Raw genomic sequence first — 23,977 nt, forward strand, 5'->3', positions numbered from 1 at the left:
CAGTAGCGTGCACCGTCCGTTGCCATTTATGGTTTGAGAGGTTAGCTAGGGAGTGACGTTTGTTAGGGAGTGACGTTTGCAGTGCCGAACGAGGTTCATTGAAGTCTTGGTTGAAGTATATTTTCGACCTAGATTCATTGAAGTCAGCAACTCCAGTGAGGCAGCGGGGAGACCAAAACACGGTGAGTAACGATTATATCAGGCCATAACAACCGTTTTGGGCTAATCAATACGCCAATATAGATCGGTGAAAATGTTAGAAATGTGTCAGATGGCAAAGTAGGACAGCTAACTATGGTAGTTGCTCGCTAGTTACAGCAAAAGTCTAGGCCGGGTGGAAGGGAGGCTAACGTTAGCGAGCTAAAGCAGTTAGTTACAACAGCTAGCATAACAAGCCGAAGGGAGTTGGTTGTAGCTAATTCGTCTTAGTTTACTAGCTATTTGGCAATTGATGAACATACCATTTAACAAATTAGCCACTACGTGGTTGGCTCACCCAGATCGTGGACTGTTAGCTAGCTGTAACTTTAAATCGGCCCAGGGTGGTAAACGTAGGGGTTAGCTTAGCTAAATAGCTAGGAAGGCAACTTCGACAGCTAACTAAATAGTAACTTGGCTGGCTAAGTTGGATACAGATTGTTACACCAGATAATGCGATTTAACCAACGATTTTTGGTATCCAAAACTGGGAGTTACAGGTTAGGTACTCTTTGGTGTGATACATAGAATTTCCTACCAAGTAAAGGAATAATCCACCCCAGAAATACAATCAATTTGATGAAAGCCTATGTTCAGTGGGTAAAAACATTATCTCCATGATTTAACTTGTAAGTGGTCTGTTTGAAATCTTGTAGGAACTTGTCATATATATTCTTAACAAAAATATAAACACATGTAAAGTGTTTGATCCATGTTTTTTGAGCTGAAATAAAATATCCCAGAAATGTTTCATATGCACAAAAAGCTCTCTCAAATGTTGTGCCCAAATTGGTTAGTGAGCATTTCTCCTTTTCCAAGATAATCCATCCATCTGACAGGTGTGGCATATCAAACAGCATGATCATTACACAGTTGCAGCTTGTGCTGGGGACAATAAAAGGCCACTCTAAAATGTGCAGTTTTGTCACACAACACAATTCCAATGATGTCTCAAGTTTTGAGGGAGCGTGCAATTGGAATGCTGATTGCAGGAATGTCCACCAGAGCTCTTGCCAGAAGCCACCTCCAACTTCGTTTTAGATAATTTGGCAGTGCGACCAACCGGCCTCACAACTGCAGACCCAGTGTAAGCAAGCCAGCCCAGGACCTCCACATCTGGCTTCTTCACCTGCGGGATCATCTTGAGGCCAGCCGGACAGCTGATTAAACTGAGGAGTATTTCTGCCTGTAATAAAGCCCTTTTTGTAGGGAAAACTAATTCTGATTGGCAGGGCCTGGCTCTCCAGTGGGTGGGCCCCTGGGTGGGCCCCTGCCCTCCCATGGCTGCGCCCCTGCCCAATCATGTGAAATCCATAGAATAGGACATAATGAATTATTTCAATTAACTGATTTCCTTCTATAAACTGTAACTCAGTAAAATTGTCGTTTTATATTTTATTCAAAATACAAAATACATGGTTCTCAATTTCCTCCTTAACTGTAGTTAATGGTGAGAAGGTGAAAAAAAAACAGGAACAATTTGTGCTCTTTATGAAACACCATTTTCCACCACCATGCAAAAGTGGCTAATGCCTAGGAATGCTAGTCCTGGATATTGCGTTCAGCCAATCAGGTTGCAGCAGTCTGTTTACCCCTGGCTGAATGCAAGGCGCAACATCAGTAACATTAACCACTAGCATGGCAGTGGAAAATTGTTTCAAAAAGAAAGTATGCATATTTTCCTATTTCCTCTCATTCTCGCCATTAAATATACTTAAGGACGAAATTGACGCCTTAGCAGCCTGAATGGAGAATTGTTGTTAGGTACGAACCATAAATATGACTATCTGTCGGCCTTTAGGCTAGTTCTCGTCACTGGAGATAGGGGATAACACACTATCACATTTTAATAACGCTTTTTAAACAATTACCTGCTTTTCAGATCACCAAATCAGCTAATAAATGGTATTGGCATACTTGTCTAGAATACACCCATCCACCTATATCGTCAGGACAATGTATATACTTCGCTTAGATGTGCTCAATCTAAACAGTGTGTATCTGTGGGAACGGACCGTTGTTGCCATAACAACGTACTCTTGCACTCTGGGTGAGAGAGACTCCTAAATTGATAGTGCAGTTTGTTTAGGCGATTCAACAGCGAAGCCAGCTACTTCATATGCGGATATTAACTGGTATTATTGTGTGTAGTTACGTTTGCTACTTAGCTAGCCAGCCAGCCCAGGGAGCATTGCATTGTGGATTTAGTAGTTGACTTGAGCTGCAACAGATTTCCACAATTTTCACATGCTGCTACTAAACTTAACATTTGTTCACAAAAAATACGTAAAATTTTGCGCTATACGTGCAACACAGCATTCCTAAATTAGCTCACAGTGTCCGCTGTGTGGATCGAGCCGTCAAGCAGTCATTTGAAAGAGTAACACAATTTCACCGAGACAACTCAAATGCGAAATCCATTAAAACCAAGATAATGGAATTGATTGCCCTTGGTAATCAACCGTTCTCTGTCGTGGGTGATGTTGGCTTTCGCCGACAATTCGAGCACCGGTTAACACTACCAAGTGCGCTATTTTTCCGATGTTGCCCTAACGGAGTTACACAGTAATAGCGTCACTGCTATGAGCTTCACGACACACATACTATGGAACTCCGTTTGGGTCTTTGCGTGTCTCAAATTATACAGTAGCCATGTCAAAGCTGAACAAAAAAGTTAGCAAACACCAGCCACAAATTATGTTTACAATACCGCGTTGGTAATAACGCATCATTTGTTCGACCGTAACTTCTGGGTTATCTAGTTTTGGCTTGGTACCTAGTACCAATACAACCAGCCTGAAAACAATTGTCAATAAAAAATGCAGTCATTTTCATTATTCTTAGCAATGATTTAGGAATCCTTGTGAGAAAGTATTAGCTTGTTTGCCACGTGTTGTTCGCCTATTGAACTTGAACTTCAGTTCATAAAAATAAATAGCTAGCCAGCTACTTAACCCTGTTGGACAAAGCTAACGTTATAAGCAGCCAGCTAGCTTCATCTGGCTAGTGAGGCTCGACCGGACCGGGTTATGTGTTGTGAAGCTAGCCACAATAAGGATTAGGCACAATAGTGGAATTTGCGGTTTGCCTTCAAAATAAAAGAATGTCATTGACAGTGATGCAAATGAATACGAATAGAATTATGCCAGACTTTTATTTTCAAGTCCACTATTGTGGCTAATCCTTATTGTAAAACTAGCTTCACATAGATGGTCCAACCACCATTAATCAAATAAGAATAGTCTTTTGTAAATTAGCGTTATTTTAGATGACACCTAGCTATATAGTTAGCTAGCTAACAGATTGTTCTTCCCCAAAAACATACAAAACGACATTGTTTAAATCCATGAGCTAGCTAGCTTTTTTTGTATGACCAGCACTGTAGCACTTTACGAGCATCATAGCATACGTATTGGCGAATCGTTGTGACGTATGAAATACGAGTGAAAGCGTAATCAATGTGTAATAACTACGTAAAGAAATGTATGAACGCGTTAAATTATTATGTAACGTGCAGTCATATTCAGGTCCTGGTTGGTCAACAAGCTTATTTGACACGCTAAATAGTATATTTGTTGACACGCAAAGACCCAGGCGGTGTTCCATAGAAATCCTGGTTGAGAATGAGACCACTGAACAAATGAACAACAAAACAGCGCAGCAAGTAAGTGAAAGAAATAGGTTTTGATGATGTTTTACTGGTAATAGGGACGGACATACGTAAATGCGAACAAAATAACTTTATGGTCTGTGTGTGTGTATAACCATTTATTTAACTAGGCAAGTCAGTTAAGAACAAATACTTATTTACAATGACGGCCTACCCCGGCCAAACAAGGACAACGCTGGGCGTATTGTGCGCCGCCCTATGGGACTCCCAATCACTGCCGGATATGATACAGCCTGGATTTGAACCAGTGACTGACTCTTGCACTGAGATGCAGTGGCTTAGACCGCTGCGCCCGTGTAACTATTTAACTGTACTAGAATGCTTAAGGCGTAGGCGGCAGCAACGTAGCCTAGTGGTTAGAGCGTTGGACTAGTAACCAGAAGGTTGCAAGTTCAAACCCAGAGCTGACAAGGTACAAATCTGTCGTTCTGCCCCTGAACACGGCCCTGTTCCTAGGCCGTCATTGAAAATAAGAATTTGTTCTTAACTGACTTGCCTGGTTAAATAAAGGTAAAAAAACATGTTTTAAAGGCTGCAACATTTTTTTAAATCGGTTATCGGTATCAGGGTTTTTTGCAAGGAAAATATTGGATATCAGTATCGGCCAAAAATGTCATATTTGTGCATCACTAGTAAATCAGTCAATTGAAATGAATTCATTAGGCTCTAATCTATGGCTTTCACATGGCTGGGAATACAGATATGCATCTGTTAGTCACAGAGACCTTTAGAAAAAAAGATAGGGGTGTGGATCAGAAAACCAGTCAGTATCTGGTGTGACCACCATATTCCTCATGCAGCACGACACATCTCCTTCGCATAGAGTTGATCAGGCTGATTTTGGCCTGTGGAATGTTGTCCCACTCCTCTTCAATGGCTGTGTGAAGTTGCTGGATATTGGCGGGAACTGGAACACGCAGTCGTACATGACGATCCAGAGCATCCCAACCCTGCTCAATGGTTGACCTGTCTGGTTAGAACTGGTACATTTTCAGCTCCCAGGAATTGTTCAGATCATGGGGTTGTGCATTGTCGTGCTGAAACATGAGGTCATTGTTGCGGATGAATGTGTATGATAATGAGCCTCAGGATCTAGTCATGGTATCTCTGTGCATTCAAACTGACACTGATAAAAATGCAATTGTGTTCATCGCCCATAGTTTATGCCTGCCCATACCATAACCCCAACGCCACCATGGGGTACTCTGTTCACAACATTGACATCAGCAAACCGCTCGCCAACACATACTGTCTTCTGCCCACTACAGTTGAAACTGGGATTAATCTGTGACGAGCACACTTCTCCAGCATGCCAGTGGCCAGCGACGGTTAGCATTTGCCCACTGAAGTCTGTTATGATGCTGAACTGCAGTCAGGTCAAGACCCTGGTGAGGATGACAAGCACGCAGATGAGATTCCCTGAGACGTTTGGCAGTTTATGCAGAAATTCTTTGGTTGTGCAAATCCACCGTTTTATCAGCTGTCTGGGTGGCTGGTGCCAGACCATTCCGCAGGTGAAGAAGCCGGATGTTGAGGTCCTGGGCTGGCATGGTTAAATGTGGTCTGCGGTTGTGAGGCCGGTTCAACGTACTGCCAGATTCTCTAAAATGACAGAGGTGGGTTATGGTAGAGAAATTAACATTCAATTATTTTGCAACCGCTCTGGTGGACATTCCTGCAGTCAGCATGCCAATTGTGCACTCCCTCAACTTGAGAAGTGTCACATTTTTTTATGACAACTGCACATTTGAGTGGCCTTTTATTGTCCCCAGCACAATGTGCAGCTGTACAATGATTGTTGTTTAATCAGCTTCTTGATAAGGCACATCTGTCAGGTGGATGGATTATCTTGGCAAAGGAGAAATACTCGCTAACAGGGATGTGAAAAAATTGAGAAATACATTTTTTACATATGGAACATTTCTGTGATATTTTCTTTCAACTCATGAAACGTGACTTGTTTATATTTTTGTTCAGTATACAATAATTGTTTTGCAACATGAAAGTAATCCAACAATGTGTATGCCGCTATCTTGTCTATTTCAAATCTTCTCTCATAGGTTATGATCAAACGTAGCAGGCATAGAAGGATCCCTGAGCGGAGTCCCTACTTCTGTTTTTTTATGGGAAACTGAAGTTGGGTTGAAAATACTGTATCCCTGAAAACCAGAAACATCCGCTTTCTTCCGATTCCGTGGAGAGTGCATTGATCGAGACAGGTGAGTGTCATCATGACATGCTGCACTTTGGGGTGGAACCACCTGTCTCAATCAATGAGGGGGGGAAAAATTCAATGGAGAAGATGGCGACGTACACATTGTTTGATTACTTAATGGAGCAAAACATTTCTTTGTTTTAGTAACAAAGCCTTTTTAAAATTCAAATGCACCACCTGCAACTGGACACTGACATTTTAGAAGATGCATCTTTGGCAAAAATCGAGAACAAAGCTAGTATCGCCAAGTAAAGGTTGGTAAAAATGTTGGGCTACACCAAACAGTACCTAACCTGTAATTCCCACTAATGGATAGGGCTGTTACGGTGACCGTATTACTGCCACACCGGTGGTCATGGGTAATGATGGCAATCAAATTACCACGTGTCTGTTTTGTCAAGGTAATTAGGCTTCTCCAACTCTGATGCTGCTGATGGTCATTAGTAGCCTACCAAACTTGCTAACTGCCTGGTACTCAGCACTCTATTGTCCCTGTTTAGACAAATGCATGATAATGGTCCATTATAAATCCAAACAAATTTCACACATATTATTAATATATGTAAAGATGAGATTAAGTCAAGAATAGTCTGATGGGTGACAATATTAGCCTTTCACTTGTGAATTATGGCTAGTTTAAGGCAAGAAATAGCACATGCCTTTTTTTGGTGTTTTTTGTGACTTTAAAAATAATCATAGTCGCACACCTCATGTAGCCTAGCCCATAGGCTTATATGTTTTGTTAAGATTTGTATCACAACTAAAGTTGCCAAATAACTTCTTAAAATGTAGCACATAATCTGCTTTACAACGGGTATAGACCCTAACTGGCATACATGTGCAGTGCCTGAGTTTCAAGTTTGGAGAAGATAATTTTCACCATATAAATGTACCTTTACAATAAAAGCAATACATGCATAATTGCAATTGCGGTCACTTTTGCTAATGGTGTGTTCATGCTAATGGACATTTGTGCTTATAGCCTACTGCTATGTGCGCATTGCTGCCCTCTTAATGTGATGCAATAGCCTAATAGTTTATCACCATTTTAAGCTAGATGTTCTGATTAGTTGCGTCAGGCTCATTGCATTAAAACAGTTTTTTTGATGCTAGTGGTCTGTTTGGAATATTTCTTTCTCCAACAGAATAGGTCAACTTTTGAACTATGGGGGATAGTAGATTGACTTAGGCTTTTGTATTTTAGGCCTACTCATATGGTTGGCTGACCAAGTAAATGTGGACCGTTATTACATCGACTAACCTGTACCCCCGCACATTGACTCGGTACCAGTTCCCCCTGTATATAGCCTCGTTATTGTTATTTCATCATTTTTTACTTTAGTTTATTTGGTAAATATTTTCTTAACTCTTTCTTGGACTGCACTGTTGGTTAAGGGCATACTCTAAATGAAGCATATAGGAATACCTGTTTCTTTGTTAACCGCTCAACACAGTATAGCCGCATGTGCGCACTCCCTCAAATCGTTTGAAGAAAATATCCTTTTTATTTTATTCAGTTGTTCTATTCTTCATACTATAAAATAATGCCATGGAATTCGAAGCAAATCTTGTCTGCTAAATTAACTAGTGTAGACCACGGCCCTATTGTATAGCCAGATCATAGCCTAACATAAGGACAACTTAAGCTCAGTGACTTTCAACGTGGCACCGTCATAGGATGCCACCTTTCCAACAAGTCAGTTCGTCAAATTTCTGCCTGCTAGAGCTGCCCTGGTTAACTGTATGTGCTGTTATTGTCAAGTGGAAAGATCACCATGCGCAATGCCAACCGTCGGCTGGAATGGTGTGAACCTCGCCGCCATTTGACTCTGGATCAGTGGAAACGTGTTCTCTGGAGTGATGATTCACCCTCTGGTCGTCCAACGGACAAATCTGGGAGAACGCTCGCTGCCACAATGCCTAGTGCCAACTGTAAAGTTCGGTGGAGGAGGAATAATGGCCTGGGTCTGTTTTTCATGGTTTAGGCCTCTTAGTTCCAGTGAAGGGGAATCTCAATGCTACAGCATTCAATGGTATTATGGATGATTCTGTGCTTCCAACTTTATGGCAACAGTTTGTGGAAGGCCCTTTCCTGTTTCAGCATGACTATGCCCCTGTGCACAAAGCGAGGTCCATACAGAAATGGTTTGAAGAGATTGTTCTGGAAGAACTTGACTGGCCTGCACCGAGCGCTGACCTCAACCCCATTGAACACCTTTGGGGTGAATTGAAATGCTGACTGGCCCAACATCAGTGCCCGACCTCCCTAATGCTCTTGGCTGAATGGAAGAAAGTCCCTGCAGCAATGTTCCAACATCTAGTGGAAAGCCTTCCCAGAAGAGTGGAAGCTGTTGGAGCAGCAAAGGGAGGGATAAACACCATATTAATGCCTATGATTTTGGAATGAGATGTTCGACGAGCATGTGTCCACATACTTTCTGGCAAAGTAGTGTATGTAAATAGCAAGGGTGGCTAGTGTTGTCTTTTGAGAATTATGATTTGATGCATGACATGCCATTCAGGAGAACATCCATGCGCAATAAAAGCAAATAATTAACCACATTCCCATCAGGTGCCCCTTTGTATGCAGTTAAGATTGTTGAAAAGATGTTATCCATAGATAAAATAATTGTCTCTCAATTTAGAGAACTCTAACATGTTTAAAGTGGAAAATGTTTTATAATCTGCCAGAAACTCGCTCTCACTCAGAAGTCTGAAAGAAGACAGGAATGATTTGGCTGTCTGACTGATAAGCAAAGTCAGCTTTTATGCAGTAAATTGCAGCTCAATTTTGAACAGAAATCTGAGTAAACACAGATAACCTTATGTTGCCCTTTCATTGGCACATTCTGCATGAGTTTCTTTTGTAGTCCTAACAATGGTCTGGTTTTCTTATCATTTAGGCCTTTTTCAAGTTAAGTGAGTATTTTGAGACCATATTGATGGTGATTAGTAATGTATGCCTACCGTTTGACAAAATGTTTCCCACTCCCTCAAAGTGCAGGCCTAAGATTATTTTCAAAAAGTGAACTGCAACTTATATATTTCTTCTGTCTTTTTCCTATCTTTGTGGGGATTCTCTGGCATAGCCTAAATCCTTTGGCTCCCACCACAGCCTCCACACCTGTGTGTCCTGGGAACTGCTAGCCTTCCCTCACCAGATGTAGTGGGGAGTTGTCGTTTCCAGCCTTGTACACGGTAGGTTATGTCCTTAAAAGTGGGTGTTTTTGCTGGAAAATTAGTTTGTGCAGATACTATGCTATATGCTGCTTGGGAATGATCAACTCGCATAGCGTTAGTAAAAAGAACAACAAAAAGTTGTCTAGCTACAGGTTTTCAGTCCAGTTAACCGCTGTCTACTGTGTTAACTGGATCTGAACCCTCAATGACTTGCAAGATTTCAAGAGGCTAGTGTTCTCACTGCCAGTGGGCATGGTAGATGTGCCAACATCCTGTCAACATGGAAACACTCTCCATATCAACTGTGCTTTGCAGGAATTCTAAGATTGGGATTGACCATGTGAAGTTCTACAAGCATTTATTTGCTTAAGTGCTACTCCAGATGTGTTATCTCTAATCTGAAAGAGGCTACTAAAGGCTGTGGCCACGTCAGATATAAATGAAATGCCATTTTGAAGCGTTTTTGGCTGGCACTTTGTTTAGCATTCTTACTGTGTCTGTGGGTTCTAAGTATGCTTCGAGATTGGAGCTGATATCGGAATCAAACACACACTGCCTTTCTTGGTCTGGTCATTATTTTACATCAGTGGTCATTCTCTTACTCTAATCTCTTTTCTGTTTTCTATATGCACAACATTTTCACAGAGGGGGGTGTATTGCAATGGCCTGAGGATTGAATGGACCTTTGTAACATCCCTCATACTGCCCATCTGTACATTGTAGGCTTGTGGTGCTGCTGTCCTTTGCAATTTGTTAGATTTGTGTAGGGGGTTAGGATTGTTTCTCTGCACATAAAACCAACATTTTCTCATGGAGTAGCTTTTGCCATGGTGGTTATCCCTATTTGACAGAAGACATGTTGATTTATTGGTGGAAAATATGCACGTTAAACACGTTGTTTCCAATATGGTCCCCAATGGAATAAGCACAATGCAGACGAAACCAAAATAGGTTTTGTGGGGATAATATTCTGGGGGGGAGTGTATCTCTTGGCAGGTGCCTCACATTTACATGGCTGGCTCCAAGAATATCAAGTCATACATGCCTGACTGTTTTAAGAGTTTTATAATGTTGTGCTAATTTTACAAGCGCTACTTATCACTGTGCCAAGCTGATGGTTGGCGACTCCTCGCCCCACACAGCCTGCTCCTAAGCATGCTAATGAGATTAAGCTATTTGTGGTACTGCGGCTATTACCCACCAACTCCATAGAGACTGAGCTGTGTGACAATTAGCATCAGCTCACTGTCACTTACTCAAGTGTTAAAGACGTAGTGCATAATCCCGAGGGTGGAACAAATCTCTGGGTTATTTTTGCTCTTGTCTATTTATTTCCTTCTTTTGAAAAGGGAACATGGCCTCGTCATGTCAGCTGATGTCCTTGGGTAGTGGGTAGGATGGAGGGATTCTTTTTTTGCCAGAGGGAGAGGAGTTTCAGTTCCTGAATATGTGTTGTCAAAGGGATACCACAAGCAGACCGTTATGTTCCGGCTGAGCTATGTATGAGTAGTTAGATAATGGGCAAGCTGAGGGGAATGAACAACTGCCAAATGTTACTTCTAGATCTGATGAAAGACATTATTGGGTTCTCATCTGTGGCTGGCAATGTGTTTAATTTATATAAATAGTGACGTAAGTAGGCCTAACCAATGCTCTCTCTCTTGTCTCTCCTCTTGCAGACCTTTCTGCTGTCTAGTAAAGTAACCCCACCATGCGTGAATACAAGCTAGTGGTGTTAGGCTCCGGAGGTGTCGGCAAATCTGCACTGGTGAGTAGTGCCTTGCCTCGGTTTCTATTAAGGCATTCTGGGCGTAAGTGATTTGAGTGGGCATTTGCTTTTGAGAATTGATATCACTATTATGTTCTTCTTTCCTTGCTTATTCTCTTCCAGACAGTCCAATTTGTACAAGGTATTTTTGTGGAAAAATATGACCCCACAATAGAAGACTCATACAGAAAGGTATGCTGCCCTAAAGTTACTAAGAGCTCCATTGCCACCACTCAAGTGTCAAAATGGTACTAAACTTTACTCCCTCTCCCACAGCAAGTTGAAGTGGACGGGCAGCAATGCATGCTTGAAATCCTTGACACAGCTGGAACAGTAAGTAGAACATGTCCATGTTAGCCGTGGTAACAGATTGTATGACGGCAGTAAACGTTAGCCGTGGTAACAGATTGTATGACGGCAGTAAACGTTAGCCGTGGTAACAGATTGTATGACTGCAGTAAACGTTAGCCGTGGTAACAGATTGCATGACTGCAGTAAACGTTAGCCGTGGTAACAGATTGTATGACTGCAGTAAACGTTAGCCGTGGTAACAGATTGTATGACTGCAGTAAACGTTAGCCGTGGTAACAGATTGTATGACTGCAGTAAACGTTAGCCGTGGTAACAGATTGTATGACTGCAGTAAACGTTAGCCGTGGTAACAGATTGTATGACTGCAGTAAACGTTAGCCGTGGTAACAGATTGTATGACTGCAGTAAACGTTAGCCGTGGTAACAGATTGTATGACTGCAGTAAACGTTAGCCGTGGTAACAGATTGTATGACGGCAGTAAATATGACCAGTATGTCATGGAGTCTTTCGTCTGCTGTTTTACAGGAGCAGTTCACAGCAATGAGGGACCTGTACATGAAGAACGGTCAAGGCTTCGCTCTTGTATACTCCATCACTGCACAGTCCACGTTTAACGACCTACAGGACCTGAGGGAACAGATCCTGAGAGTAAAGGACACTGAGGATGTGAGTATTGTAGTTATTCAGGACTCGGCCACTGTCGTTGACACTGAGGATGTGAGTATTGTAACTATTCAGGGCTCAGTCACTGTCGTTGACACTGACACGTGACCCAAACCGGCTGCACTCGTGCTCCATTGTGCATAAATGTATATTGTCCCCCCACACCAAACGCGATCACGACACGCAGGTTAAAATATCAAAACAAGCTCTGAACCAATTACATTAATTTGGCGACAGGTCAAAAAGCATTAAACATTTATGGCAATTTAGCTAGCTCGCTTGCATTTGCTAGCTAATTTGTCCTATTTAGCGAGCTTGCTGTTGCTAGCTAATTTGTCCTGGGATATAAACATTGAGTTGTTATTTTACCTGAAATGCACAAGGTCCTCTACTCCGACAATTAATCCACCCATAAAACAGTCAACTGAATTGTTTCTAGTCATCTCTCCTCCTTCCAGCCTTTTTCTTCTCTTGACTTTATATTGTGATTGGCAACTTTCATAAATTAGCTGCATTACCGCCACTAACCTCGTTCGTCTTTCAGTCACCCACGTGGGTATAACCAATGAGGAGATGGCATGTGGGTACCTGCTTCTAGAAACCAATGAGAAGATGGGAGATGCAGGACTCACAGCGCGATCTGTGTCACAAATAGAACTGATTTCGATTTTAGCCCTTGGCAACGCAGATGCTCGTTAGCGCGCTCGAGCAGTGTGGGTGCAATAATTTAATAATATAGAATTCTACATTTATTTTGCAACGCGGGTATAACCACGTAATAGAAGTCAGTTCTATTTGTGACGCAGAAAGCTCTGCAAGTCCTGCCTCTCCCTTCTCCTCCTCGGTGTAGTCAGTCTGGGAGGATGTGAGTATTGTTGCTATTCAGGCCTCCGTCACTGTCGTTGATGTGCTTCCAACACTTAGGCCTTGTTGTCAATGTGTTTATTACAGCTGTTACGATCACTATGATTTGTATGCAGTTATGTTCTAAAGTGCCTTCATAAATTATTCACACATTTACTTTTTCCACACATTTTGTTGTTACAGCCTGAATTTAAAATGAATTAAATTGAGATTGTGTCACTGGCCTACACACAATACCCCATAATGTCAAAGTGGAATTATGTTTTTAGAAATGTTTACAAATTAATGTAAAATCTGAAATGTCTTAAGTGAATAAGCAAGCTCTTTGTTATATAATATAATAATAATAATATATATAATATATGCCATTTAGCAGACGCTTTTATCCAAAGCGACTTACAGTCATGTGTGCATACATTCTACGTATGGGTGGTCCCGGGGATTGAACCCAAACGCAAGCCTAAACATTAAAATAAATTTGGGGGAAAAAATTAATTTGCTTAACAAGTCACAAGTTGCATGGATCATGTGTGCAATAAGTGTTTAACATGATTTTTGAATGACTATCTCATCTCTGTATCCCACACATAATTATGTGTAATGTCCCTCATTCGAGCAGTGCATTTCAAATGACAGATTCAACCACAAAGACATGGGATGTTTTCCAATGCCTCGCAAAGAAAGGCGCCTATTGGCAGATGGGTACAAGTAAAGAAAGCAGACATTGAATATCCCTTTGAGCGTGTTGACGTTATTAATTACACTTTGGATGGTGTATCAATTCACCAAGTCACTATAAAGTTACAGGCGTCCTTCCTCACTCAGTTGCCGGAGAAGAAGGAAACTGCTTAGGGATTTCACTGAGGTCAATGGGGACTTTAAAACAGTTACAGATTTTAATTGTTGAGATAGGAGAGAACTGAGGATGGATCAACATTGTAGTTACCTCACAATCAAATCAAAGTTTATTTGTCACGTGCTCCGAATACAATAGGTGTAGATCTTACAGTGAAATGCTTACTTACAGGCTCTAACCAATAGTGCAAAAAAGGTATTAGGTGAACAATGGGTAAGTAAAGAAATAAAAAGACAGTGAAAAATAACAGTAGCGAGGCTATAAAAGTAGCGAGGCTACATACAGACACCGGTTAGTCAGGCTGATTTTGAGGTAGTATTTACATGTAGATATGGTTAAAGTGACTATGCATATATGATGAACAGAGAGTAGCAGTAGCGTAAAAGAGGGGGTGGCGGGACACAATTCAGCCCGGTTAGCCAATGTGCGGGAGCACTGGTTGGTCGGCACAATTGAGGTAGTATGTACATGAATGTATAGTTAAAGGGACTATGCATATATGATAAACAGAGAGTAGCAGCAGCATAAAAGATGGGTTCGGGGGGGGCACACAGTGCAAATAGTCCGGGTAGCCATTTGATTACCTGTTCAGGGGTCTTATGGCTTTGGGGTAAAAACTGTTGAGAAGCCTTTTTATCTTAGACTTGGCACTCTGGTACCGCTTGTCATGCGGTAGTAGAGAGAACAGTCTATGACTGGGGTGGCTGGGGTCTTTGACAATTTTTAGGGCCTTCCTCTGACACCTCTACTGCAAATCTACCATTCCAGTGTTTTACTTGCTATATTGTATTTACTTTGCCACCATGGCCTTTTTTTTGCCTTTACCTCCCTTATCTCACCTCATTTGCTCACATCGTATGTAGACTTGTTTCTACTGTATTATTGATGGTATGTTTGTTTTAATCCATGTGTAACTCTGTGTTGTTGTATGTGTCGAACTGCTTTGCTTTATCTTGGCCAGGTCGCAATTGTAAATGAGAACTTGTTCTCGACTTGCCTACCTGGTTAAATAAAGGTGAAATAAATAAATAAAACCTACCCTCTGTAGTGTCTTGCGGTCGGAGGCCGAGCAATTGCCATACCAGGCAGTGATGCAACCAGTCAAGATTCTCTCGATGTTGCAGCTGTAGAACCTTTTGAGGATCTCAGGACCCATGCCAAATCTTTTTAGTTTCCTGAGGGGGAATAGGCTTTGTCGTGTCCTCTTCACGACTGTCTTTGTGTGCTTGGACCATTCTAGTTTGCTGTTTGAGTGGACACCAAGGACCTTGAAGCTTTCAACCTGCTCCACTACAGCCCAATCGATGAGAATGGGGGCGTGCTCGGTTCTCCTTTTCCTGTAGTCCACAATCATCTCCTTAGTCTTGCTTATGTTGAGGGATAGGTTGTTATTTTGGCACCACCCGGCCAGGTCTCTGACCTCCCTATAGGCTGTCTCATCGCTGTCGGTGATCAGGCCTACCGCTGTTGTGTCATCTGCAAACTTAATGATGGTGTTGGAGTCGTGCCTGGCCATGCAGTCGTGGGTGAACAAGGAGTATAGGAGGGGACTGAGCATGCACCACTGGGGGGCTCCAGTGTTGAGGATCAGCGTGGCAGATGTGTTGCTACCTACCCTTGCAGAGGGAGGTGTTTAGTCCCAGGATCCTTAGCTTAGTGATGAGCTTTGAGGGTACTATGGTGTTGAACGCTGAGCTGTAGTCAATGAATAGCATTCTCACATAGGTGTTCCTTTTGTCCAGGTGGGAAAGGGCAGTGTGGAGTGCAACAGAGATTGCATCATCTGTGGATCTGTTCGGGCGGTATGCAAATTGGAGTGGGTCTAGTGTTTCTGGGATAATGGTGTTGATGTGAGCCATTACCAGCCTTTCAAAGCACTGCATGGCTACGGACATGAGTGCTACGGGTCTGTAGTCATTTAGGCAGGTTTCCTTTGTGTTCTTGGGCACAGGGACTATGGTGGTCTGCTTGAAACATGTTGGTATTAGACTCAATCAGGGACATGTTAAAAATGTCAGTAAAGACACCTACCAGTTGGTCAGCACATGCCTGGAGCACACGTCCTGGTAATCCATCTGGCCCCGACGCCTTGTGTATGTTGACCTGTTTAAAGGTCTTACTCACGTCGGCTTCGGAGAGCGTGATCACACAGTCGTCCGGAACAGCTAATGCTCTCATGCATGTTTCAGTGTTGCTATCCTAAATGACAGTGAGAAGCAATCCTGTACAGACATTGGGGGAGCATGTCAGAGAAGATGGTGGCTTTGAGATAGAAATGTCATAGCTGATGTTTGCCAGTTTCAGCCATGCTCTTATTTCTGCCTCATGCAGAGTTTGTATATGATTGATTCATTGTCACATTATGGAGACTGATATGGCTTATATTTTTGTTTTGAAAAGAATGAGTAAAGAACTGTCAACATCTTCTCTCTATTTCTCACTATTTTGTATCAGGTCCCCATGATCCTGGTAGGCAACAAGTGTGACCTGGAGGATGAGCGTGTTGTGGGCAAAGAGCAGGGACAGAACCTGGCCAGACAGTGGAACAACTGTGCCTTTCTAGAGTCCTCCGCTAAATCAAAGATCAACGTTAATGAGGTAAGTCCCACTGCTTTCACTTCCAGTCACCTAGACTGAATTAAAGTGTTTTATATCTCTTAGTTGAAAGGAATTGCACCAACAACAAAAAAAAAAGTAATTATTGTCAAGTTAACAAGTGTGATTATCTGGAGCCTATGACAGAGTTAGTTAATGCATCTCTAACTACCAGCTCCTTTGCTCCTATTTAGATTTTCTATGACCTGGTCAGACAGATCAATAGGAAAACGCCGATAGAAAAGAAGAAAGCAAAGAAGAAGTCAAATTGCACACTGCTCTAAAGTTCTTACTTGCAGCAGCTCTGAGCCAGGTGAGATCCTGAACCTATATGTATTATGTTTTTTTACTGAGTCTAATTTGATCATAATCCCATGAGTATGTGCTTGCATTGATATTTTTGCTTTCTATCAGAATAACCCACGTTCTTCACAGTCACGCATTCCATGTGCAATTGCTCTCACATGGAGTGTACTCTCCCCTACGTATTCATTTGGACAGTGAAGCTAAAACCTTTTAACATGGCTCTATACTCCAGAATTTCGGATTTGAGGTCAAATGTTTTATTAGGCGACATTAAAGAATGTCACCTGTTTATTTGAGGGTATTTTCATCTGTTTTGCAGCTATGAAATTAATGCACTTTGTTTCTCGTCCCCCCATTTGAAAGTGTCATAAGTATTTGGACAAAGTCACTTAGTGTATTACATTTAGTCAAAAGTTTAGTATTTGGGCCCATATTTCTAGCACGCAATGACTACATCAAGCTTGTGACTCATTTTTTGGGGGGGTATGATATTTGTCTCTTAATTTTCTCACTCATCGTTCATGATGATATGTAATCACATTAGCAATGCAGCCATATTACTGTAGAAGTGTTCAGAAACATTCTAATTTACATTGACTCAAGATGACAATACATTATTTACCATTCATTTCTATTGGGCACAACATAATCTTAAACACAACCAAAACAAACTGCAAATGCATCTGACAAGTTTGTAAAGTCACAAGCTTGATTTAGTCATTGCGTGTTAGCAATATGGGACCAAATACTAAACTTTTGACTATATTTAATACACTATAAGTGAATTTCATGACACAAAATGCTAACCTGCAAATTAAAGGTGACATTCTGTATTGTTGCCACATAAAACATTTTCTCAAATTCAAAATACTGTCGTATGGAGCAGAAATTCAACGTTTTAGCTTCACTGTCCAAATAAATACGTATGGGTGTGTAAATCAAAGCACCTCTGGACTACCATTCCTCTGTGTCTCTATTACCTGTAGGAAACTGAATTACACAACTGTTGCCCATTTGGAAGGTGCCAGCATTCCAAGACCTTTCAGCAACATTTGGAGAAGTTTGACAAAGGCAGACAAGTAATTATCTTCCTCACCACTCTAATAATGGAGGATTATTCTTCTTGGATACTCTTCTCTGCTTCTTAATGGTTACAGACCTTTTCCTCTTTTTTTATTCTTTTTTTTGTCAATGAGTCAGCCTTGTGATGAAGAGTTTTGCCTTTCCCCTGTTTTGGAAATTACAATTTAAAAGAAGAGACCACCATGCGGATTTGGGGAATTATGTTGTTTTGAATGCAAATATTGTCAGATCTTCGGCACATTTCAAATGACAAAACTTTTGCAAAATACATCATGGGAAATGTTGGCCTTTTTCATTACCATACCCTTCTGCACTAATTGTGTCTACAGTAATGCATCAATGTCCATCTGTTTTCTTTCTCCTACTTTTAAGTACTTTTATTCATCAAATAACATATTTCCTAAGTGACTTTGTTTTATGGGAAGCTGTAAGGCTTTCATATTTCCCATAATATATTCTGATTACTTTTTTGCATAATGAAGCTGTGGAAAATGTACATTTTATAGAATGGGGGAAATGAAGAGACTTGATTTGTTTGTCTTGAGGCTGAAAATATATTGTACTAAAAACCAACTCTAATATTGCTTCTTGTTACCCTGTCACAAAAGATTTTCCAGCTTTTATGAATGATTAAATTTTAGTACATTTTCATTATATTTTGTCAATGTCTTTTTTATTCCTCTACATAATAGTAATTAAGTCAAAAGGTCAATCTGAAATGAACATGCTCTCTCTCAATAAAAAAATACAAGTACAAGTGTGTTACCCAAACTCAGTCATGGGGACCCCAAGGTGTGCATGTTTTGTTTTTTGCCCTAGCACTATATAGCTGATTCAAATAATCAACTCATTATTAAGCTTTGATTATTTGAATCAGCCAGCTGTGCAATGCTATGGCAAAAAACAAAACGTGCACATGTTTGGGTCCCCAGGACTGAGTTTGGGAAACACTGGTTTAAACAGGTGTGTGGTGTGAAATGGATTGTTTTTCAGTGTTTGTAGAGTCTGGTCTCGGGACTACAGTGTCTTGGTCTCGGATCCATTTATACACGGTCTTGGACAATGAGGACATGTAATTTCATTTGAGAGCAGACGAGACCAGGGACCTCATTTATAAGTTATAAATGTATGCATGAGTCATTTCTGGAAGACTGCGCACGCACAAATATTGAGATTCATAAACTTGGCGCAAGATCAGACCTGTTATAAAACTGTATGAATGAGCATTATAACCACCTGAAAAACACCCATTATTCACCTTTTTATGGTGATTATGGAGCCCCACAATGCAGGTGTCATAATACCCATAACCTAGCAGTCAAACCGAAATGGTTGCAATCGTTTTTCCACCATACATTTTTCCCATAGGGGATTTTTAGAAATGCTTGAAATAAGGGCTGTGTTATGTGATATCTTACTCTGGTGTGATGTTTTGATAACCATGTAAATCTCTCAAACAAGGTGACTTTTATCCATATATTCTGCTCTATTTACTCTGATTAGAAAATGCTAATTAGCTTCAACATAGACATGCAAAACTACAAGCTCCTGCATCTCATCTCTAGCTGACACCTTTGCTAACAGCTATTGTCAATTTGAAACGTGCACAAAACAGTCCACAGAATTGTCAATTGAAAGAAATGTTGCCAATGTATTAATTAATAAATTTAACTAACAGTTAATCCAGAGATTCTTACCTTTGTCTGGCAGTCTCTTCCAGATATTCATGGCGTTTGTGGTTCTTTATGATGGCCACATACGCAGCTAATTAGCATTTCATTTTGGGTGGGGGTAAATCCAGGCCATTATATATTGATAAAAAGGCACCTTGTCCTAGAGATATTTACACCGCTAACAAAACTACATGAAACACAGCCCTTATTTGAAGTGTTTCTAAAATCCCCTATGGGAAAAATGAATTGTGGAAAAACGATTGGAACCATTTCCCTGTTTGACCGCTAGGTTTTACAGGTATTTTGACTCATACTGTGGTACTCTATAAGGCCCTTCTTTTCTGTATAATTTGGAAGTATTGGAATTAGGCTGAGACATCCTAGGAAATAGTAATGGCAAACTTGATCAAATGTCTTTGGAGGTTGCAGAATATTTGCGTTGCAGATACATTTTCTGTATCTATCTCTGAAAAAAATACACACTTACAAATAGTTTTGGACCTGTAAACAGCATTCAATAATGTTTTGCATTTACTTTTTCCCAAACCTAAATATACTGCACTGCCCGCGAATTCTAAAACATTTTCTACTGGGAAAAATGTAAACTACTACTTGCAGTGGCAGCCTACACACTTCGTTGTGAAAGATCAACTGTCTGTTCGCCTGTCAAATTATACTATAGGCCTGTGTTATAAACCGCTCTCCCTGTCGGCTGCATAGAGCAAAAACAAATTATAATAGTTTATATAATAGGTCCAATTAAATGAGATGCGGATAGTAATTTGTTGTATGCTACTTCGTGAATGTGAACTCATCATAGCCAGAAAATGTGAGGAATTTATTCTGCAATGGTTATGTATATGTATTATGTATTATGTTTATGAATTAAATACTGTGTACTCGAAATGTGACATGACAGTATTCAGACAGCATACAAAGAACAGACGGTTCACTTTTTTTCAATCGTTAAACTGCACATCGGATCGCATTGAGCAAAATACTTGAAATAGCTTATCTATTAAATGAGAGGTGAGAGGAATGGTCGCCTATCCTAACTGGTTTTATAGGCATTTCAACTATTTTGCGAGTATGAAACCATCACATTCAGAAATGAGGAGGAATGTATTTTGCAATGAAGATGGAAATAATAGGAAATAGATGCCTATTTCTAATTATTTTAGAATCCAAAGATAAAATAAATAGGCCTAGAAGTTTGCTCTTCTCATCAACAGCAAATGATTGCATATTATTATATTTAGCTACCTGTTTTTTTGTTATGAATAACAGTAAATCTTGGTGGGGCAAAAAAAATGTTATCCAAGCCAGCAATGCCACGACACAACACAGCACTAAACAATACAATAATTGCACTATAACGGTGACAAACGATGCCCACAAAATGTCATGTGCCTACAGTATTGGCCAAAAGTTTTGAGAATGACACAAATATTAATTTCCACAAAGTTTGCTGCTTCAGTGTCTTTAGTTATTTTTGTCAGATGTTACTATGGAATACTGAAGTATAAATACAAGCATTTCATAAGTGTCAAAGGCTTTTATTGACAATTACATGAAGTTGATGCAAAGAGTCAATATTTGCAGTGTTGACCCTTCTGATTCAAGACCTCTGCAATCCGCCCTGGCATGCTGTCAATTAACTTCTGGTCCACATCCTGACTGATGGCAGCCCATTCTTGCATAATCAATGCTTGGAGTTTGTCAGAATTTGTTGGTATTTGTTTGTCCACCCGCCTCTTGAGGATTGACCACAAATTCTCAATGGGATTAAGGTCTGGTGAGTTTCTTGGTCATGGACTCAAAATATCAATGTTTTGTTCCCCGAGCCACTTAATTATCACTTTTGCCTTATGGCAAGGTGCTCCATCATGCTGGAAAAGGCATTGTTCATCATCAAACTCTTCCTGGATGGTTGGGAGAAGTTGCTCTCGGCAGATGTGTTGGTACCATTCTTTATTCATGGCTGTGTTCTTAGGCAAAATTGTGAGTGAGCCCACTCCCTTAGCTGAGAAACAACTCCACACATGAATTGCCTCAGGATGCTTTACTGTTGGCATGACACAGGACTGATGGTAGCACTCACCTTGTCTTCTCCAGACAAGATTTTTTCTGGATGCCCCAAACAATCGTAAAGGGGATTCATCAGAGAAAATGACTTTACCCCAGTCCTCAGCAGTCCAATCCCTTTACCTTTTGCAGAATATCAGTCTGGCCCTGATCTTTTCTTCTGGAGAGAAGTGGCTTCTTTGCTACCATTCTTGACACCAGGCGATCCTCCAAAAGTCTTTGCCTCACTGTGCGTGCAGATGCACTCACACCTGCCTGCTGCCATTCCTGAGCAAACTCTGTACTGGTGGTGCCCCGATCCCGCTGCTGAATCAACTTTAGGAGATGGTCCTGGTGCTTGCTGGACTATCTTGGGCGCCCTGAAGCCTTCTTCATAACAATTGAACCGCTCTCCTTGAAGTTTTTGATGATCCGATAAATGGTTGATTTGGATGCAATCTTACTGGCAGCAATATCCTTGCCTGTGAAGCCCTTTTTGTGCAAAGCAATGATGACGGCACGTGTTTCCTTGCAGGTAACCATGGTTGACAGAGGAAAAACAATGATTCCAAGCACCACCCTCCTTTTGAAGCTTCCAGTCTGTTATTTGAACTCAATCAGCATGACAGAGTGATCTCCAGCCTTGTCCTCGTCAACACTTATACCTGTGTTAACGAGAGAATCATTGACATGATGTCAGCTAGTCCTTTTGTGGCAGGGCTGAAATGCAGTGGAAATGATTTTGGGGGATTCAGTTCATTTGCATGGCAAAGAGGGACTTTGCAATTAATTGCAATTCATCTGATCACTCTTCATAACATTCTGGAGTATATGCAAATTGCCATCATACAAACTGAGGCAGCAGACTTTGTGAAAATTAATATTTGTGTCATCCTCAACTTTTGGCCATGACTGTACATAACGCTATTCCATTAGCAGAGCTTTCTTTTCAGCACCATTGAGTGAATCCTTACCACCGCTACACCTGGCTATCAGAAGAGCCTTGTCTGGCAGCTAAACAGTTATTATGCCTCATTTACTGCCTTTTCTAAAAACATAGCTGATATGGCTGTCTTGCTAAAACAAATGTGGCTTCTACTGACTACCGAGATGTACAAACTATGGCATAAGGGAACGATGAGCAGATAAGATGCAATGAGCAAGCTAAGATGAACGTAGTCAATATAACTATTTGTTCAGCACTTTTAAAATGTACAGCAATAGAATTCAGAACATGGACCATTCTTGCAGTATTCTCCCTGTACACCAAGTCAGAACTGTATGATAAATAAAGGGGGCATATAAGCAGACAATGAAAGCTCTTACAATATTTGATTATGCCATTTCTCTAAAACAGACTATAGGTTACATGTGCACCACCACCGACTCAGAACAGTAGGCTATGTTATGAGGGGGAAATGGACCAAATTATTAGGGTGATGCACATGGGCTTCTAGCAGTTTACTACACAACATACTTTCTCAGCTACAGTATACATATCTCCCTGGCATATTACATCATTCATGCAGCAGCATACAATACATTTTTGGACTCACCTTGTTGTGCTGTGCTCACTTGAACGGGAACGTGGCGCGACGGACCTTCTAGTGGGCAAATTTTGTCATCAAACTTTGTCATCAAAGTCTGGCGTTCTCTGGATTTATGGTGCTTTCAAGACAACTGGAAACTCAGAAAAACAAGGTTGAATCATAACGTCAGTGATCTTCATGTCGGAGCTCTAGAAAGAGCACTGAGTTCCCGACTTGGAATTCCGAGTTGGATGACCGTTTAAAATGTATTTTAAAATGTATTTTTTTTTGTATTTGCGATTTCCAACTTGTTGTGTAATGTTTTTGTCCAATGGCGGATGAGCACCGATACATTTTATTTAGAATTTCTCTTCATATGAAAATCATTGAAAACGATTTGCCCAAGTAGATTGTCAACTTGATTCATGATGATGACTGCTTGTCTAGCTTGCTAGTTAATATTTTTGAGAGTATGATGTTGACATGATCAGTCCAATCAAAGCTAACGTGATTTGACGTCATTTTATCTGGGACCAATGACCTTGAGTCTTTTTGGATGGGCACTTCTTTATTTTTTCAATTAAAATTTTTATTAAGTTTTCTTATTTTTCAATCAACCAACAAAACACATTCCACGTTCACAGATGTGACAGACTTTAAAAAATAATAATAACTAACAATAATTTAAAAAATATATAATAATAAACAAAAAAACCTTGCAACAGCACTATCAAGGTTCTTATTAGCTATTTACAGCCTTGGCTGAGATGACAAGCAAATAATTAGTTTTTACAGCACCTTACACAACATGTATCTGCTAATTTCCCTAATCACCCCCTTCACTGTGTCCAATTTCAAATATAGTTGAGTAGTGGAGACCAGAGTCTATCAAACTTGGGCTGTCTCTTGCAGAGGTCATAAGTGAGATTTTCAAGAGGAAGAAAGTCAACAATCTGGTCAATCCACATTTTAAATGTAGGAGAACTATTAGAAGCCCACA

At 40.7% G+C, this 23,977-nt stretch overlaps 1 protein-coding gene across 3 annotated transcripts; it reads left to right on the forward strand.

Annotated features, from left to right (window-relative positions):
* LOC118360805 (ras-related protein Rap-1A-like) lies at positions 1-18,365 on the forward strand. 3 transcript variants are annotated; one of them, XM_035740235.1, is made up of 10 exons: positions 1-182; positions 5,929-6,087; positions 9,173-9,281; positions 10,943-11,031; positions 11,155-11,223; positions 11,308-11,364; positions 11,870-12,010; positions 16,182-16,325; positions 16,517-16,635; positions 17,615-18,365. In XM_035740235.1, exons 4-9 carry the CDS (start codon positions 10,975-10,977, stop codon positions 16,604-16,606), a joined length of 558 nt encoding a protein of 185 aa, XP_035596128.1. In that variant the 5' UTR covers positions 1-182; positions 5,929-6,087; positions 9,173-9,281; positions 10,943-10,974; the 3' UTR covers positions 16,607-16,635; positions 17,615-18,365. The 3 variants fall into 3 exon arrangements, with proteins under 3 accessions (XP_035596128.1, XP_035596129.1, XP_035596130.1); XM_035740236.2 differs by lacking the exon at positions 5,929-6,087 and having other exon boundaries at positions 17-182; XM_035740237.2 differs by lacking the exons at positions 1-182; positions 5,929-6,087 and adding an exon at positions 6,194-6,337.
* Positions 18,366-23,977: the final 5,612 nt, after the last annotated feature.

This window comes from Oncorhynchus keta, chromosome 28 (genome assembly GCF_023373465.1).
Source record: "Oncorhynchus keta strain PuntledgeMale-10-30-2019 chromosome 28, Oket_V2, whole genome shotgun sequence".
NCBI classification, from domain to species: domain Eukaryota; kingdom Metazoa; phylum Chordata; class Actinopteri; order Salmoniformes; family Salmonidae; genus Oncorhynchus; species Oncorhynchus keta.

Excerpts from the sequence above, each read along its gene's own strand:
- LOC118360805 (XM_035740235.1), top strand. The coding sequence starts at position 10,975 with ATGCGTGAATACAAGCTAGTGGTGTTAGGCTCCGGAGGTGTCGGCAAA. Across the intron at positions 11,032-11,154 it reads GTGTCGGCAAATCTGCACTG|ACAGTCCAATTTGTACAAGG; the intron begins GTGAGTAGTGCC and ends ATTCTCTTCCAG. Across the intron at positions 12,011-16,181 it reads GAGTAAAGGACACTGAGGAT|GTCCCCATGATCCTGGTAGG; the intron begins GTGAGTATTGTA and ends ATTTTGTATCAG.